The sequence below is a fragment of the Drosophila obscura genome, unplaced genomic scaffold (genome assembly GCF_018151105.1).
Source record: "Drosophila obscura isolate BZ-5 IFL unplaced genomic scaffold, ASM1815110v1 contig_75, whole genome shotgun sequence".
Classification (NCBI taxonomy): domain Eukaryota; kingdom Metazoa; phylum Arthropoda; class Insecta; order Diptera; family Drosophilidae; genus Drosophila; species Drosophila obscura.
The window spans coordinates 4,249-22,768 of record NW_024542867.1 but is presented as its reverse complement, the minus strand read 5'-3'; the positions used below and the strand labels follow the sequence as shown (position 1 = coordinate 22,768).

General features: G+C 50.0%; 2 protein-coding genes across 3 annotated transcripts; one reads left to right on the top strand and one right to left on the bottom strand.

The window, feature by feature from the left end:
* The first annotated feature begins 4,546 nt into the window (after nt 1-4,546).
* LOC121405147 lies at nt 4,547-7,406 on the top strand. The gene is made up of 2 exons (XM_041595753.1): nt 4,547-4,711; nt 6,297-7,406. Exons 1-2 carry the CDS (start codon nt 4,547-4,549, stop codon nt 7,404-7,406), a joined length of 1,275 nt encoding a protein of 424 aa, XP_041451687.1.
* An 8,250-nt stretch (nt 7,407-15,656) lies between these two features.
* Nucleotides 15,657-18,242, bottom strand: LOC121405112 (xenotropic and polytropic retrovirus receptor 1 homolog). 2 transcript variants are annotated; one of them, XM_041595713.1, is made up of 5 exons: nt 18,072-18,242; nt 17,277-17,985; nt 16,501-17,211; nt 16,117-16,417; nt 15,657-16,052 (listed from the first exon to the last, which is right to left on the bottom strand). In XM_041595713.1, exons 1-5 carry the CDS (start codon nt 18,138-18,140, stop codon nt 15,848-15,850), a joined length of 1,995 nt encoding a protein of 664 aa, XP_041451647.1. In that variant the 5' UTR covers nt 18,141-18,242; the 3' UTR covers nt 15,657-15,847. The 2 variants fall into 2 exon arrangements, with proteins under 2 accessions (XP_041451647.1, XP_041451648.1); XM_041595714.1 differs by lacking the exon at nt 18,072-18,242 and having other exon boundaries at nt 15,658-16,052; nt 17,273-17,361.
* Between the last annotated feature and the right edge of the window lie 278 nt (nt 18,243-18,520).

Sequence of the window (18,520 nt, the reverse complement as noted above, 5' to 3'; positions counted from 1 at the left end):
GCAGACGATTTAGTAATACTGGTAACGGGTAAATTTCTGCCCACAATCAGTGACCTTCTGGAATCTGCACTGGCCACTACCGCCAGCTGGGCACACCAGAACGGTTTGGGGGTCAATCCTCAAAAAACAGAACTGGTGCTGTTCTCACGAAGATATAAGATACCGAGTTTCAAACTACCAGCAATCGGTGGAACGACACTCGAGCTATCGAGCGAAGCCAAGTATCTTGGTGTCATCCTTGACTCCAAACTCTCCTGGAAGAGAAACACGGAGGAAAGGAAGAAAAAGGCAATGGCAGCTTTCTACACCTGTAGGAAGACTTTTGGACGAACATGGGGCTTACAGCCGCACATCATCCAATGGATGTATACAGCGGTAATAAGACCCATCCTGACATACGGAGGCATGGTATGGTGGACACCATGTTAGGCCTGGAACCGATAGACCTTCATCTTAAGTGTAAGGCTGAGACAAGTGCCGCTAGGCTATTAGCCGCGCAGTTCTTCAAGCCATCGCCTTATGGCCACGCCACTATACTCCGTATGGAAGATAGTGGAACGGCCAGGTGGAGTGACTACTGTGTCTCAGAGTTCTCATGGAAAAGAAACTTTAAAGGACACATACCGGATAGGGAGGAATGGAAGAGTAACACTGTCCTGGGGCAGAACGAGCTCTCCATTTTCACCGACGGGTCAAAGACGGCCGAAGGGACAGGAGCTGGAATCTTCTCCGAAGAACTAGCAACCAACATATCCCTAAGACTACCAGACTGGTGCAGTGTATTCCAGGCGGAGATATATGCAGTATGGCAAGCGGCAAAGTTGGTATACACCTTGGAGATACCTCCGAGGAACATAGCAATCTGCGTTGACAGTCAAGCTGCCATCAAAGCCCTGGTATCCTGCAAGACCACAAGCAGACTCGTACGTGATACGGTGGACGCACTAAACCAGATCAGCGCGCACTCGATCACACTCACGTGGGTTCCGGGTCACACCGACATAGCGGGCAACGAGAGTGCGGACGAGTGTGCCAGAAATGGATCGGCCAAGCCAATGGCGGACGCAGTCAGCGACATAAGGAGACCACTACGAGACATCATCTCGCAGATGATGGGCCGAGCCAGAACGAGATCGGACAGGAGGTGGAACACCACACCAAACTGTGAGATCTCTCGCTCGCTCTGGCCCCACTACGACCCTAAACGCACCAAGACTCTCCTAAGCTTCAGGAAGATTCGGGTGCGAACACTGACGGGAGTTATAACGGGGCACTGTGTCATCGGCCGCATGGCCACAAGGTACAGACTGCCCCACCATGACTTCTGCCGCAGCTGCGGGGACGAGGAGGAAATAGAGAGCATCCAGCACCTTCTCTGCAACTGTCCTGCACTCATGGGGAGACGTCACCGAATACTCGGTGGCGCCTTCTTCGAAGATCTGGACAGCCTGGCAAACATGCCTCTAGAGAAACTGGTGCTCTTTATAGAGGCCTCGGGATGGTTCGCGAAACCTCCCTAGGCACCGGACAATATCCCGTGACGAGTGTGGGCATCACAATGGGCAGACTTGCCTCCGAGTGACCTCGACTTCAGTCGAGCAGCCCTATAAACCTAACCTAACCTATCTAGGTAAATGTTTATAAATGTTAACTGCAATGAAATGATATTGAGGAATATGCTGCTGTTATTGTGACGCTTGGTGCTGCTGGGGTGGGCGTCACACTCCCCCCTCCCCTTCTAGGGTAGGTCGTCCGGATGTCCCCGCTGCGTTGAACCAGTCGCCGAGTCGTACGTCGCCCGACCTCCCGATTTTGACCCAGCATGCCCTGTCTGGTGTCTATTCGCTCCATAGCTTGAATCTCCTTTGGCTGTGATTCTTCCGGTCGTCTATCGCTCGTTGGACGGTCGTCACTTGTTTCTGGCTAAGCTTACACCCTGGGGGTACTACCCAGTCGCTGGGTATGGCGGCCTTTGTGTTTGCTGGTTTAGGCCGTGTTGTTGCCCGGCTGGGTGTCTGTGTGTCCGCTGTTCGTCGTGGCGTTTGGGCTTGCGTTGACGTGGTTGGTGTTTGGTCGGGCCCCTGTGCTTCTAGTTCTCGTCTCTCTGGTGGTCCTCCGAGGTCCAAGATATCCTCGTCGATTTCTGCCAGCTCGACTTGTCGTGACCAGCTGATCCGCTCGGTAGCCCTCGGTCGCGCTTGTTCTGGTCGTGTGGTGTTGGCCCAGCTGATCCGCTTCTTCGGGCCGGGACCGGGACCTTCGTTCCCGGCCGCCTCTAGTGAAGTTATCGGTGGACTGGATGTGGTCCCGCTGGCTTCCGTGGCTCAATGTGGTGCCACTACTTTGGTGCTGGACACCCTCATCCTTCCTCCTAGTTGTGGTGGCGCTGCTACCACTTGTACCTTGCGTTGTTTCGCCTTGGTTTCCTCCATCTGCTTCTTGAACTTGCGTGCGCTCTTGTCGAATTTATCCATGGTTCTGTTTGGTTTTTCTGCTTGTCTGAGATCAGCTGCTTTGGTGTTCCTGATCGTGCTAATATTTTCTTCCGGAACGCTTTTATGAATATATCGGCGGTCGCTTTCCTCGCTGGTGTAACCTCTACCCATTTCGAAAATTTGTCGATGAATACGATGAGTACTGTGTTCCCGTGTGATGTTCTCTGTAGGGGTCCTACGAAATCGACGCATATTGTTTCCCACGGGGCATCCGCGATTTTTGTGAGCATTTTTCCTGCCGCTGCTTGTTGCGATATCTTGAATTTTTGGCAGCTTTCACATGCGCGGATGAATTTCGTTACATCTCTGTTTATCCCTGGCCAAAAATATCGTTGTCGGACCCTTACTTTTGTGCGTCGTATCCCTAGGTGGCCCGCTGTTGGGTTCGTATGATTTTTGGCACGCACAGCTTCCAGGGTTGGCCGTCCTCATCCGTTTGGCTTGGTATGTGCCGGTATAAGCGGTTGTGTTTTATCGTGTAGTCTTCTGATAGTTTTGGGGTTGCTTTTACTTGCCTCCATTTTGTCTCGTACCAAGCGTATTCTACTTGTTCGGGCCAGCGGCTACTTAAGCGTCTATCACAATATTAAATGTAGCTGTAACTAGTATAAGAGTATCGAAACCTAAGCTTATGTATGTCCCCAGCGTTCGGCAGTGCTGCTGCGCTCTCCCTGTTAAAGGGCGCTCTGCACCTGCTGCGTCGGCTCTTGCATTGATCGGCCGTCGTGGCCCAAGTAGTTCTATGCTAATCTCTCGCCGCATAGGTTGCATACTGAACCCCCGCTTGTGAACATTTATCTGGCTGGGCAAAAGAGCGAGCAATTGGCTTCAGCTAGCCGCCGGTATAAATAAACATTATAACGTTTAAATCAAAGTCTTTAACTGATTTGGATAAATATAGGTGCCAAAAAAGCTTGGCATCTCAAACATTGGTGACCCCGACGTGATTTAACTACAATTTTTAATCGCGTTTCGTTTAAAAACTATAAAATTTGAATAAGATATTCGTTGCTGTGCCGTTTAACGACCAACAAATACATTTTGTGCAAATAAGAACAGTTAAAGTGCAAGTTCAGTGCGACTGCAGCCGTCTAATATTCCGTTGCTTAATCGCCAATTCTCTCTTGCTCTGCGCCGCTGCAGCCGCGGCCCTTGACTTTCCGTGTCTTCTATTCTCGCTCCCGTTCTTTCGCCGTCGCTTAAGCGGTCTTGCATTTTCCGTTGTTTCGTTGCATTACACCGGTTGGCATGGACAAGGAGCCGAATACAGGTGCGGGCGGAAATATTGCGATGGATGAAAAAAGGCTGAGGCTTTACAAGCGTAAAGTTCAGTCTCTGCATGATCGGCTGCAGCGTCTTGGCCAGTCATTCTCGGGGAATAAAATCGACAATTTAAGTGCGGCTGATATAGATGTGCGCCTCGATATGTTGGCTGAAATGCGTGAGGAGTTCAACAAGTCCCATAATGAGTTGGAATCACTGGATGAAGACGAGATTGGAAGTGAGCTGCGTGAAACGTTCGATACGCTCTTCATTTCTTTGAAAGCCGAGCTGCTGGCGGCTCTCGAACTGAACATTTGCGCGTAGCTGCTCATTCCACTAGCATGCCAAATAGCTCTGGAGGTCATACCATCATCATGGCTCACAAGCAGCGGCTTCCTAAGCTGAAGCTGCCTAGCTCTCCGGCGGCTATGTGGAATATGCGGATTTTATTGCCATGTTTAATTCGGTCATCGAAGGGGATGCAGATCTCAGTGAAATCGAGAAGTTCCAACATCTTCGCTCATGTCTCTCGGATGCGGCCCTGGATTCGGTTCGATCGTTGGAGCTCTCCAGTGCCAATTATCGTGTGGCTCTGGACATACTTAGCAGACGTTTTAATAATAAACGACTTGTTTTCCAGGCACACATCAAGGAGATTCTTGGGCTAAGAAGGTAGATTCGCATTCTGCTAAAAGGCTTCGGGAGTTTTCGGACGCAGTCAACTTGCATACGCGCGCCTGCAGACATTAGGAAGTGCTGAGGAGATATCTGGATGCATAATAATCCACATGCTGCTGCAAAAGCTAGATGAGAAGACCCAAACCAAATGGGAGGAGACTGCGTCATCGGACAGGATACCCACAGCTGGGGAATTCTACGATTTCCTGGAGAAGCGATGCCAGAAGATGGAGAACGTGCAATACGCTATAGCGACACACGCTGGTAGCGCTCAGGTGGGAAAAAGCCAGTCTACACACCTTAAGAAAACCTTTGTTGCCTCTAACTCTTCCGCCGACCCGTCTGGATGCCCTTTCTGCCATTCAGCGGGCCACGGAATATACTCGTGCAGCATCTTCACAAATTTATCTCCTTTTCAGCGTCACAAAGAAGTGAAGAAGCTGTCACTGTGTTTTAATTGCGTAAAATCGGGTCATCGGACTCGTGCATGCACAGGTGGCCAGTGTAGAGTTTGCGGAAGGAGGCATCATACCTTGTTGCACTTCGACTCATCTATAGCGCAAAGCTCCGCAGCTGGTTCTCCTCCAGAACGAGCAGTACAACCAGGAGCTATTACGCCGGTTCAGGATTCTGCCAGCAGTGTGCCGTCTCATGCGTCTACCTCTCTTGCTGCCCAAGGTCTCCACTCCGATATTGTGCTGCTGGCCACAGCTGTTGTTTTGGTGAAGAATCGATCTGGTGTTTTGGTTCCTTGTCGCGCTATTCTTGATTCAGGATCTCAGCTTCATCTCGTTACCTCCAGGTTCGCCCAGCAGCTTCAGCTTAGGAGAACTCAATCGTCTGCCCTTGTTTCTGGTCTGGGCGATACTAGCGTGTCCACTGAGGGATCCACCGTCAGCATTTGCATGCAGTCTCGCACTTCGGACTATTCGACGACACTCACTGCTCTCATCGCACCCACAATCACAGATAGCCAACCAAGTCTGGCAGTTAATGTAGCCGATTGGAACATTCCCCTCCAACATTCAGCTTGCCGATCCCGCATTCTTTAATCCTCAGCGAGTAGATCTCCTCATTGGCGCGAGCATATTCTATGACCTTCTCTGCGTAGGGCAAATCAAGCTCATAGATGGATTGCCTCTTCTGCAGAAGACCCGGCTTGGGTGGATCGTATCTGGTGGTGGACAGAGGGTAACAAGCTCGTCGCTTTTGGCAACCCAAAATTCTCCGGATTCGGAGGATAGAATGAATGCAAGGTTGGATCGAACTCTTCGTATGTTTTGGGAAGTTGAGAATTGTGCGGAGGCTAGCTTGAGTACAAAGGAAGAAGCGGATTGTGAGGCGCATTTCGTAAGCCACTTTTCACGGTTGCCATCAGGGGAGTACTCTGTTCGACTGCCTTTAAAGCATGATGCTGATCACTTGGGAGAGTCCTATACTCAGGCGTATCGACGATTTCTCAGCTTGGAGCGAAAACTGGATCGTAATCCCGCGCTCAAGGAGCGTTACTCAGCTTTTATGAAGGAGTACACTGATTTAAAGCATATGTCCAAAGTCCATCCTGACTCACGTAGCCTCTGCAAGTATTTTCTGCCTCATCACTGCGTTTTAAAGGAGGATAGTACCACGACGAAGCTCCATGTCATTTTCGATGGCTCTGCAGCTACATCAACTGGATGCTCCTTAAATGATGTGATGATGACAGGTCCTGTTATTCAGCCAGCATTGTTTAACATACTGATCCGGTTCCGCACATATCCCGTCGCTCTCACTGGTGACATTTGTAAAATGTACCGCTGCGTAAAGGTATCTCCGCCCGACAATTTTCTACAGTGTATCCTATGGCGAGATTCCATCCAGTCCGAGGTTCAGGTCTACACATTAGACACCGTCACATACGGTACGAGGGCTGCATCGTTTTTAGCGGTCCGCGCAATGCACCAGCTGGCCATCGACGAGGGTAATCCCTACCCTCTTGGCTCAGCTGCTCTGCAACAGGAGTTCTATGTTGATGATCTCATCTCTGGCGGCAACTCGGTCGCAGAGGTCATGGAAAAGATGCGCCAAACTTCAAGTCTACTGTCTTGCGGTAACTTTAAGCTTAGAAAATGGTGCTCGAGTAACAAGGAGGTGCTTGATGGAATTCCGGAGGACGACGTGGAGAAATTTCTACGGTTTCATGATGGAAGCGACATTACCAAAACTCTTCGTTTAGCTTGGTACCCTGCGTCGGATCAGCTGCTGTTTGCCTTGTCCGCGCTGGACTCGAATTCAAGGCCCTCCAAGCGGTCGGTTTTGTCAACTATTGCGCGTTTCTACGACCCTCTTGGATTGATTAATCCTGTTATTGTCAGGTGCAAGATCTTTCTTCAGCAGCTTTGGAGAGAACATTTGGACTGGGATGAAAGCCTACCGACAGCGCTGCACTCAACTTGGATTGACCTGAGAAACAGTTTGGCAAGCATCTCTCGCATTTCCTTTCCTCGCGTTGTCCATAATTCCGGCACAATTGTAGAGGTTCATGGATTTTGTGATGCCAGCATGGAAGCATATGGTGCTTGCATATATGTCGTGTCCAGGCAAGGGGAGTCGTCGAGCAATGTTTTGTGCTCAAAGTCTCGAGTGGCGCCACTAAAATCATTGTCGATTCCAAAGCTGGAATTGAGTGGAGCCCATTTGCTTGCGAAGGTTATGCGCAACTTAAAGGAGACGGGAATTTTCCCAGGTCAGTTTTACTGCTGGTCGGATTCGTCTACGGCGTTATCTTGGATTCGGGATGAGCCAGCCAAATTTCAGGTTTTCGTGGCAAATCGAGTGGCAACAATTCAGGAGTTGACGCAAGGCATGGAATGGCGCTATGTTCCCACATTGTTGAATCCCGCTGATATGCTCTCCAGAGGCTCGCTTCCCTGCTACCTCATCCAGTCAGAGCTGTGGTTTCACGGCCCCCTCGTTTTTGTTAGGTTCTAAGGATGAGTGGCCTGTATCTGCCGTTTCTGAAACTCCGACCATTGAGCTTCGCAAGCGTGTATTGCTGATCGCGTCTCCACATGCCGATCTCACGTCCGGATGCAAATTTGCTAATTCTTTCTTTGGCATGCAGCGCACATTCGCCTACATGCATAAATTCGTTCATCGTCTTAGGCATCCTGGACTCACGGTTTCTGACATACAGCAAGGAACGCATCTTCTTGTTCGACACGTTCAGCTGGCAAGTTTGTGGTCGGACATAAAGGAGATTAGACGCAATGGGCAAGTCAGGAAGTCTAGCTCCATCAGTTCGCTATCTCCGTTCATCGATCCGTCGGGTTTACTTCGAGTTGGAGGTCGTCTCGGCAACTCATCGCTCCCGTTTAATGCTCAGCACCCGCTTATTTTGCCCAAGGGACATCCCGTAACATCTGCAATGATAAGCTATTATCATCAACGGAACCTCCATGCCGGACCTCGCGCCTTGCTTGCTAAAATTCGATTAGAATATTGGCCTATTGGAGGAATCAAAGCCGTCTCGAAAGCGGTTAGCAAGTGTGTAAGATGCTTCAGAACGAGGCCGCGCATGGTTGAGCACATTATGGGGGACTTGCCTAAGGAGCGTCTGGAAGGATCGCGGGCCTTCGAAGTAACTGGAGTGGACTATTGTGGACCCTTTTTCTACCGATCAGAAATCCGCACGAGGCCTCCGATCAAGTGCTACATAAGCGTGTTTATTTGCTTCACATCTAAGGCCATACACATGGAGCTTGTTAAAGATCTGACCACCGCATCGTTCCTAGGCGCACTGAAACGTTTTACGTCCACTCGAGGAAGGCCAAGCCATATTTGGTCGGACAATGTACAAATTTCGTTGGCGCTAAGAATGAGCTTCTGGAGCTGAAGAAGCTTTTCCTGAGCGACTCGCACATGAAAGAAGTCGATGAATCCTGCTTGGCTGACACCATCGGCTGGCATTTCATCCCCCCGCGCTCTCCGCACTTTGGCGGATTGTGGGAAGCGGCCGTGAAGTCCGCAAAGTATCACCTGTACCGCTCAGTTGGGCCATCCATCTTTAGCTTCGACGAGCTCCGCACCTTGATCTGCCAGATCGCGGCAATTGTTAATTCTCGCCCTTTGCTCTCGCTTTCAGAAAATCCTGATGACTTGGATGTGTTGACGCCTGCTCATCTGCTTTTGGGAGGCCCGCATCAGTCAATTCTCGAGCCTGACCTAACGAAGCTCAACTACAACCGTCTGGATGGTTGGCAGCGGGTCACTCATCTGCAGCAGACATTCTGGAGGCGTTGGCGCGAAGAGTATCTGACTCTTTTGCAAGAGCGCTCGAAGTGGCGTACGCCTGCGAAAAACCTCTGCGTCAACGATGTCGTCTTGGTGAAGGATGAGAATCTTCCTCCAATACGTTGGCCACTGGCTAGAGTGGTCGACGTCGTCAAAGGCAAGGATGGAGTAGGCCGCGTGGCTGATTTGAAGACGGCTTCAGGAACCATCAGGAGGGCCGTTACTCGGCTGTGTTTGCTGCCCCTTGAGAAGCCAGTTGAAAGGCGAGCTTCCAACGGGGGGAGTATGTTCGGGCCAGCGGCTACTTAAGCGTCTATCATAATATTAAATGTAGCTGTAACTAGTTGTATAAGAGTATCGAAACCTAAGCTTATGTATGTCCCCAGCGTTCGGCAGTGCTGCTGCGCTCTCCCTGTTAAAGGGCGCTCTGCACCTGCTGCGTCGGCTCTTGCATTGATCGGCCGTCGTGGCCCAAGGAGTTCCATGCTAATCTCTCGCCGCATAGGTTGCATACTGAACCCCCGCTTGTGAACATTTATCTGGCTGGGCAAAAGAGCGAGCAATTGGCTTCAGCTAGCCGCCGGTATAAATAAACATTATAACGTTTAAATCAAAGTCTTTAACTGATTTGGATAAATATAGGTGCCAAAAAAGCTTGGCATCTCAAACACTACTATTTCCGTGATTCGTACTTCTTCGCGTGGTGAGCGGAATAATCCGTCCGCCACTGCGTTTAGCTTTCCCTTTCGATACCGAATTTCGAATGTAAATGGTTGTAATCCCAACGCCCATCTTGCTACTCGGCCGGATGGACTTTCGATGGAATTTAACCATTTTAGGGCTAAGTGGTCTGCTATCACCACGAACTGGTAGCCTTCGAGGTACATTCTCATTTTATGTATTCCCCAGTAGATGGCGAGGCACTCCTTTTCTGTGGCAGAGTACTTCGTTTCTTCATTTTTTAGCTTGCGGTTTGCGTACCTAATTACATGTTCCCCGTCTGCATCCTCCTGCGTCAACACGGCTCCTAATCCGCAGTCGCTTGCGTCTGTTTGCAAGATGAATGTTTTCCTGAAATCTGGGCAGGTCAGGATGGGTGCCTCCGTCAGACAATGTTTAAGATCGTAGAACGCGCTGTCCTGGGCTTCTCCCCATGCGAATCGCTGCCCTTTTTTCAGAAGGTCTTGCAGTGGCTTCGCCCTTTCTGTGAAGGTTGGTACGAACCTTCGGTACCATGATGCTAGCCCTAGGAAACTGTGTAGTTGCTTTAGTGTCGTTGGTGCAACCAGTTCCTTTATGGCTGCTACTTTGTCCGGGTCTGTGTGTATTCCTTCCTAGCTCACCATGTGTTCTAGATATTTTAACTTCTGTTGGAAGAAGTGTCATTTTGCTGCGTTGATGCGTAGATTCGCTTTCCTTAAGCGATCCAATACCTCCTGGAGTTTCTGCATGTGCTCTGCTTTTGTTCGCCCGATTACGATTATATCGTCCAGGTATGCGAAGGCGAATGGTTCCATGTCTAATCCGATGACGGAATCTGATGCCCTTTGGAACGTTGCTGGTGCTGTGGTTAGTCCGAATGGCATTACCTTCCATTGGTACAAGCCTCGCCCGGGGGCTGTGAAGGCTGTGTACTGTCGGCTCTGCCTCTCCATCGGAATTTGCCAGTATCCTGATATTAGATCCAGCGTGCTAATGAATTTCGCCTCTCTGAGTTGGTTTAGTATGAAGTCCATCCGGGGTACGGGGTATGCGTCCTTCTCGGTTTTTTCATTTAGCAGTCTGTAGTCGATGCAGAGTCTCCACTCTCCCGACTTCTTTTTTACCAAAACTATCGGTGAGCTGTATTGGCTTCGTGACGGTTCAATCAGGTTCTGGCGTTTTAGCTCGTTTATCTCTTTGTTGATGATTTCCATTTGCGCTGGGTTCCTTGGATAGTACCGCTGCTTGATTGGTCTATCGTCTTTTAGGAATATTCTATGAGTTGTTATGTTGCTTATTCCTTCGAGGCTGTCGAATTTCTGTACTTCTGTCGTTATCCATTGTTCGATTTCTCTATCCGTTGGTTCTGGATGTGAGTTCCTTGCTCTCTCTTCGGGTCTTTGATTTATTTCCCTTCCACCGATCACCACTGTACTGGTCCCGCATGTAATGACTGTTCCTGCGTCTCTTAAAAAGTCCATTCCGAGTAGTGGAGTGTCCGGTAGCCCATCCATTATAAGAAATGATAATGTCGTTTCCTGGCCCCCTAGCTCTACCTCGGCTAGGAACTTCCGCGTGGTTTTCTGTGTGCTACCGTCTGCCAGTCTGATCAATCTCTCTTCTTTTTCTTCCTTCCCGTTTTTATGCAGCATTCTTGCCGTATTTTCGCTCAAGATACTTCTCGTAGCTCTTCTACTTCCATCCTCTTCCCGCCAATCTTGGCTATCCCAACGAGTTGGTTGTCTTCGTATTTAAGTCTGGGGTGTTCCGCTTTGCGTGTTTTGGGCTCCGGGTGTTTCGCGGGATTGTCCCGGGCCCTGTGCGTTTTCCTGTGGTTTCCTGCAGCAGTCTATCGTCCGTACACCTGCTCTATTGCAGGTCCAACAGTACAATACTGGCTCCCTGGTGCATCCTCTGGCTTCGTGTCCTATTTGTCCGCATCGGTGACATTTTGATTGTCTCCATTGTGGTCGTTGCCAGGGTGTCTGATTATACTACTGCGCATTTGTTGTTTTTGACAGGCCTGCCTCCCTTTCTAGTTTCTCAAATTCCTCCGCTGTGATGATCTATTCCGATAGCGTTTGGAATTCTCTCCTTTTCACGTAGAGCTTTATCGGCAGCCTACAATTTCGGTAAACCATGTCCAGTTTTTCGCTCTCGGTGTAGGTCCCGAATCTCATTAACTTCCTCATGTCCTGCACGAATTCTCGTATGGTCTCCGTTTCTGCTTGTTTTCGTTCCGATACGAGTTTCCCTAGTTCTTCGTGATATTGGGGTGACATGAAGTTTTCCTTCAGCTGGCTTTTCACGTCCTCCCATGTCGTGACGGGGCCTGGTTTTGTGTGCCACCTGGCATTGCGAATACCATATGATCCGCTTCGATCCCATATGTATCTGCTAATTCCTCCATTCGGCTGAGGAATTCTAGCAGCTCTCCATTCCCTGCGAATGTGAGGTCCCATTTTCGTATCTTGTCGATTATGGCTACTGCCCCTGGTGATCCTTTCCGAATCTGTTTCGGAAATAGTGGTTTTTTCTTGGTTGTTTTTCGCTCTCCTTGTGGTTCCTCCATCGTTGGTTTGGTTTGTGGTCTTGGTGATTGTTGTTTTGGGCTCCTGCCTCTCGTTTGGGTTGTTCCGAGCTGTTCCAGCCTTTCCATGACTTCCTTGCTTAGATCCTTCCTTTCTGCGAGTTGCAAGAGTTGCTTCCGCAATATTTCTATCCCTTCAGTCTTTTCCAGCCCAAAGTCCTCGCAGTAATTGATCAGTTCCGCTTTTGTTGCCTGATTAATCCACACTCTTGCCATCTTGACCATCAATGAGATCCCAATTCTATGCTACCACAACCTGCTCGGGCGCCACTGTGACGGCACTTCGGCCGGGGTATGCTCGCCGCGCCGGGGTTCACAGAAATTTATTTGATCTCTGGATGTGGTAGCTGAAAGAGAAGTTCTCCTGGTTCAAGAATAAGGCGACACAAGTGAGAGGACAAAAGTAGGTGGTTATTTTTATTGACTTAAGAATACAGAGTCGAATATGGTTCTCTGGAGGATCCCTGGCTCGGTCTCGAGGTCTTCCTTCAGGGTCGTCAGGGCCGCACGTGGCTACTCGCAGCGTGCAGGTCGGACCTGGTGAGGATCGGCCGTGGAGGATAGTGCGCTCCGAGGGAGCGGAGTTGCGGAGGATAATGCGCTCCGAGAGACGTGTTCGTTGTGGAGGATAATGCGCTCCGTGAGACGTGTTCGTTGCGGAGGATAATGCGCTCCGAGAGAGAAGGCGTTGCGGAGGACAATGCTCTCCGAGGAGAAGTGTGCGTTGCGGAGGATAATGCGCTCCGAGAGAGAAGGCGTTGCGGAGGACAATGCGCTCCGAGGATAATTTTGGGGAGACAGAGGAAAATGCGCTCTGCACTCTGCAATGCACTCTGACGAGGAATCCGAAGAAAACAGCAAAGATTACCGGGTAGAGGAATCGTACGCTCTAACACGGTGATCAATGCATTCCAAATGAATGGACGGTGTATAGCAAGGAGAGTTGGGTTCTAGAGGAATCGTACGCTCTGAGAACCACAGCAATCAATGATTACCAAAAGCCTTGGGGAGCGAATCAACCCTTGGCAGTCCAAGAATGGATTGGTCCTGATGGCTCTGGCGTGGCTGCTTTTATTGCCAAAAGTCAGCTGTTGGCTCCCTTCTTTGGCACTAGCGCGTTGTCACGATCAGCTGCTAGTGTGGCCGTTTGGTTCTGAGGGCTGGGACCACTGTTGGCGCGTGGATTTGAATGCTGGAGTGTGGCCGTTTGTGATTATCGCTGGTCACACTGTTGGCGCGCGGATTTGAATGTTGGAGTGTGGCCGTTTGTTAGGATCGCTGGTCCCATTGTTGGCGCGTAGATTTAAAAGTCGTGAGATCCTTTTTTTGTTTTGTTTTTTGTTTAATTAACTAAATCTTCATGGATTTTTTCTCTTATGTATCTAGGTAAATGTTTATATGTTTATATATGTTCATGGATTTTTCTCTTATGTATCTAGGTAAATGTTTAGAAATGCTAACTGCAATGAAATGATAATGAGGACTATGCTGCTGTTATTGTGACGCTTGGTGCTGCTGGGCTTGGCGTCACAAGTGCAAGATTCAGGCACGTAAAATCTGCTTTCCTGAAGAAAAAAATAGACGGTGGCTTAACGGGAGTTTTGATGGGATCAGAGGAGGGCAACTGCACGGAAATTTCAAGTGTGGGATGATAAGGATCTTCTGGGAAAGATAGAGGAGACCCTCTGCAGACCATGGTATTCGATATGTCGGAAGAAAACACGAGATCGAGAAGTCTACCCAAGTTATTGGATATAGCCTTGACCTGACCCAGCGATGTATCCGACAATGAATCAACAAAATCATGCTGAATAGATGGGAACATCAGGTTAGAGTCAACAGAAGGACACCATGATATATTAGGTAGATTAAAGTCTCCAAGGACTATAAGACGATCAGAGTCGTTAAGTTGGGACGCAATAGACTGAAGATGGGAAACGTGATGCATATAAGTGGAGAATTCGGAGGACGGCGGAATGTAAGAGCAGGATATAAAGAGCTTAGAAGAGGGCCAGCAAAGCTTAACAACAATAATTTTAATGTTATTAAGCCCTTCGACGTGAACGATTTGGGAAGCTATGGTCGAACGAACAGCAATCAGGACTCCGCCGCCACGAGATGGCTATCATACCTATATATGTTAAATTTGTCAATGAGAATCTCGGAGTCATAAATAGAGGAGTTGAGCCAGGTTTCGGAAAAAGCGATTACATCAGTCTCAAAAGATGCACTGTCAGTATATAGCTTGTTAAGCTTACTGCCCAAGCCACGAGCATTCTGATAGGTTATCTTAAGGGAAAGAGCCGAAATTAGTTTTTTGAGGCCGGGGGTAAAGTTGCCGGAGATGGAGTTGGACGGACAGAAGTTAAAGCAGTCGGAGATGAAGTTGGAAGGACACCCACTCGTCTTTTCGGGCTAGAGGAACGATTAATAAACACATGACAGATAGTATGTTCAGGCCAGAAAGAGGGGTCGAGCACACTACTGACATGTTTGTCAGGAACGAGTATTTTGAAGGAAGATATGTTGCGTTTAACTTTAAAGTTAAATTTAGTGACAACAAGATCTGAATAATCATCAATGTCAAGCTTAGAAAAGATAAAGTCCCTGACCAGGACATCCGTAGCCGATGCCATCAGTCGAGAAACGAAAATAGATTTTAGTGGGGCGACAGCAGTTAGGATAGAAAGAGGGATTGTATAGAACCGGCGGACCAGAGTTGACGGCCGCAAATTCATTATGAGTTTGTCTCATAAAAACTCGCATGTCGCTTTCAATCTGCCTTCAGTCCCAGCAAGTCCAGTTAGGGCCACAGCGAGACCTAATTAAGTCGACCACGCGTCCACCAATTTGGCCGAGGTCAGGGCATACCGTATGAGCCATGTTGTCACACAGCCAGCAGTAGGTGAAAATTTGCTTTACGGCTACCGAGCGGCCCTTTTTGGCACAGCAAGTACTCATTATAAGAGTGTAGACCGAAAGAAAAAGGAAAATAGGTGGGGAAAAGGTAGCAATCAAGTCGGTGTTTATGGTAAAGCTGTCTCACACGCTCGAACACTCAGATAAACGCACAAACAAAAACAAAGATCGCAAAAACAACCATAAGCGTTCTACGGTGGCCGCTCGAAGCGGAGTTAGCAATCAAAGCTTAAGCACAGAGAAATGAGATAAACACAGAGAGACGAAATAAACACAGAGCTTTGGAAGGCACGGAGAGGCGACGTAACTGAGAGCGTCAGTGCAAGAATATATGAAGAAACGCTAAGAACGGAGATAGAACGGAGTGAAGAGCGGCTCAGAGAGAGTGCATCGAGCAAACGTCAACAACAACAACAAAGCTGTGAATACGAATGCACGGAAGAAAAGAAAAAGAGCGATTGACTTTAAATATGAAATTAAAACACAAAAATACGCTAACTAAACGAGCACAGGTAGTGGACAGATAACACGGTCAGTTTACAACACAGTTTCAATTCAGCGTCGAAAATAAAACTTTGTTGTAGGAGCGAAGTAGAACACGACCATCTGCCACGATAGATATCGAAGTCATGATATATCGTTTCTTTGAAAAATAACCTATCGCATCTTACAAATACATTGCTGAATTCATACGCATCGCATACCATTTACTAACAAAATAATAAATAAATAATACATCTTTCAACTAATCACGGTTAAAATTAACATAATATCAAAAAAAAAAAAAAGATGATGACGCAGATGCAGAGGGCCATTAGCATTAACGGACACAGCTGCGACTGTGAGAGTGAGCAGGAGAGAGCGAGAGATGGCATGACAGTGAGTGGCAAGCTCAGATCTGTGGCAGCTGTGGGCACATAGCCATAACCTAGAAGTACTCCTTGCCGAGTCGCGTGCGCTCGTCCGGCTTGCGCCTGCGATTGGTCACCCCATCCGACTCGTCCATCATGTCCTCGAGCATGCGCTCCTGCCGCGGATTGAGCGCCGCCAGATGGATGTCCCTGGTGGCACGAAACTTGCCGCAGTTGTACAGATGCTCGTTCTCCAATCGCACGTAGTTCCAGATGAAGCGCCTGCTGGATGGATCGACATGGCAGGGTATAGTGTTGTACAGTGGGAAGAGCCGCCCTCACTCACCGCGTTATCTCCAGGAGACTGGCCAGAGTTCTGGCATTGTAGGGCGTCATCAGGTTGTGGTAGTAGAACGTGAACTCGATCACCCAGAACCAGCGCAGCAGCAGATTCTCGACGATGACAAAGTAGTAGAAGGACTGCGGATAGACGAGATGCTCGCGCAGGAAGATGTGCTCCCCCTTGCGGATGCGGAACAGGCCAAAGTCCTTGATCACATCCCACAAATAGCAGTACACGGTGGACACAATGGAGGCGGCCAGCAACAGCCACGTGTACGGATTGGCGAACGTGTGCGCATACCGATCTATGGAAGGGTGGCGAGGGGAGAATGGGGGAAACGTGAGTGGGAATCTGTGGTGGATCGTGGGTGGGGGATGAGGCTCGCACCATCCGTACGATTGCGCAGCGTGGAGAAGAGCACCACGAAGAATGTCGTCGAGTACTTCCCGGAATTGAGCAGATAGGTGACGGACTTGGAGCCGCTGTCCCGGAATCGGCGCAGGCACTGCGCCAGCCGAAACCAGGAGGGCAGGCAGCTCATGAACGGCACCATCAGATCGGCGGTGAGGTACGGCGGCACCGCCCCCTCCCGCAGCCAGTAGGTGGTGTAGAAGCGCACAATGTAGTAGTGATCGACGAGGCAGGTGACCAGCGAGTTCAGCTGATCGCCCATCCAGAAGTCGGCGAAGCCCACGTAGTGCAGCGGCGCCGTCATCACCCGGCCCAGCAGTCGCATCGTCCACCAGCGTGCCGGCCAGTTCATGATCGGCAGCGGTATCACCAGGAGCAGCAGCATGATGAGGATCAGCGCCAGCGGAAAGATGAACGGATCGTGCACATGCAACGGTACGTGGTAGAGGAAGCCGAGCATCGAGAGCGTCCACAGTATGCCGAAGGTGCAGGCGATCTCCAGGAAGGTGGCCGGCTGCAGATGGCTGCGCGGATCAATGTCGAATATCAGCACATGGTTGACGCCCGACCGCTGCCACCCCGTCACATTGGCGGCCATAAAGAAGTTGAAGATGACCCAGGTGAAGGGTCCCCGGTACAGGCTCATAAAGGCCAAAAGGTTTGCCTGCGACGGCGGCCGCCTCCAGTCTACAGATACAGATTGTGATTGAGAGAGAGTGGGACAGAGAGAGAGGTGTCACATAGTGACCTACAGCTGATCGCAGTCGCAATGAAAAGCATCACGAACATGCCGAGCGCGAAGCCACCCCGAAAGACCATCTGGGCGGGCGTCGGCTGGCCCAGGGGTGGCACACGCAGCTTGTTCATCGCCTTTGAGCGATCGCCCGCCGCCAGATAAAACGTGTACAGATCCTCCACCTCCATGACCATGCGCAGCAGCGATCGCTGATCGGTGAAGGGCGCCTGCGCTATGTGCCGCTCGAACCAGTCTGCGCCGGAGTTGGACTTCAGATACTTGTCGTACTTCTTGCAGATCTTGCGGAAGCCCGTCTCGTTGAGCGACTGAAAATTCTGGAGCAGCACCAGGCTGAGATAGAACTCGCTGTAGGCGGTGCGCAGCTGCCGCTGGGTCATCACCTTACGGCTGCCCGATGTATTGACCGGATCCGGCCGCGTATGCTGCTCCGCCGCTGCTGTTCGCTGTGAGTTCAGTGATATGGCACTGGACGTATGCCCGGGCACCCGGGCGGAGGCGAGCAGCTGCAGCTTGAGGGTAGCATGCTTACGACGCGCCTCCGCCAGCTTCTCCATGAAGAAGTTGTTGACGCGATCCAGCTCGTTGTGGCACTCGGTGAAGAAGGCCTCCTCGAAGGCCTTGTAGTAGCTCTCGACGCCGTATTCGTGCGATGGGTCCGAGATGCGGCCTCCGTCCACACCCTGCCTGATCATTGCCTTCAGATCCTGCAGTTGTACGGCAATGGGAATTGGGGGATTCAGATTCGATTGGGTTGGGTTGGGTTCCCCATTGAATTTGAACTGCCGCTCACCGTATATCGCATGTACTGCTGTCGCCATTCGATGGTCAGATGCGTCTCAAAGGTTTTTCCAAACTTCATCTTGGGAGCGTTTGCCCCACAAGCGGCGCAGGAGGCGTCCCAGCTCAATGCCCGGAGCTAGCTGCGACAGTTCAGTATCTCATCAGTCAGGGCCTGCAAATTCTGACATTCTTCTCTATAGTAACTCAACCAAATCCAGCCCGGCCGAGCCTTATCTGATTGTTGCCGAATGAGTTGTTCAATTTTCTATGCTCCACGCAAGGAGAGGGAGCTCTGGATTCACTTTCCATTGTTCCCCTTGGCAGACCCCGCTCTCAGCGCACTATCTGCGCAGTATGTGAGTCACTTCCTCGATCTCGATTATGCGTGGTTCACACGCTAGGTCGGCTGACGGTGACGAGTGACTCAGAGAGCGAGTGTTCTCGTTGGATGAGCCAAAA

What these genes read in the sequence shown, in the direction of transcription:
- LOC121405147 (XM_041595753.1), top strand. Translation starts at nt 4,547, where the DNA reads ATGCTGCTGCAAAAGCTAGATGAGAAGACCCAAACCAAATGGGAGGAG. An exon ending in CACACGCTGGTAGCGCTCAG is followed by an intron (nt 4,712 to 6,296) that starts GTGGGAAAAAGC and finishes GATTCCATCCAG; the next exon opens with TCCGAGGTTCAGGTCTACAC.
- LOC121405112 (XM_041595713.1), bottom strand. Translation starts at nt 18,140, where the DNA reads ATGAAGTTTGGAAAAACCTTTGAGACGCATCTGACCATCGAATGGCGA. An exon ending in GCTGCGCAATCGTACGGATG is followed by an intron (nt 16,418 to 16,500) that starts GTGCGAGCCTCA and finishes ACCCTTCCATAG; the next exon opens with ATCGGTATGCGCACACGTTC. An exon ending in AGTCTCCTGGAGATAACGCG is followed by an intron (nt 16,053 to 16,116) that starts GTGAGTGAGGGC and finishes TCCATCCAGCAG; the next exon opens with GCGCTTCATCTGGAACTACG.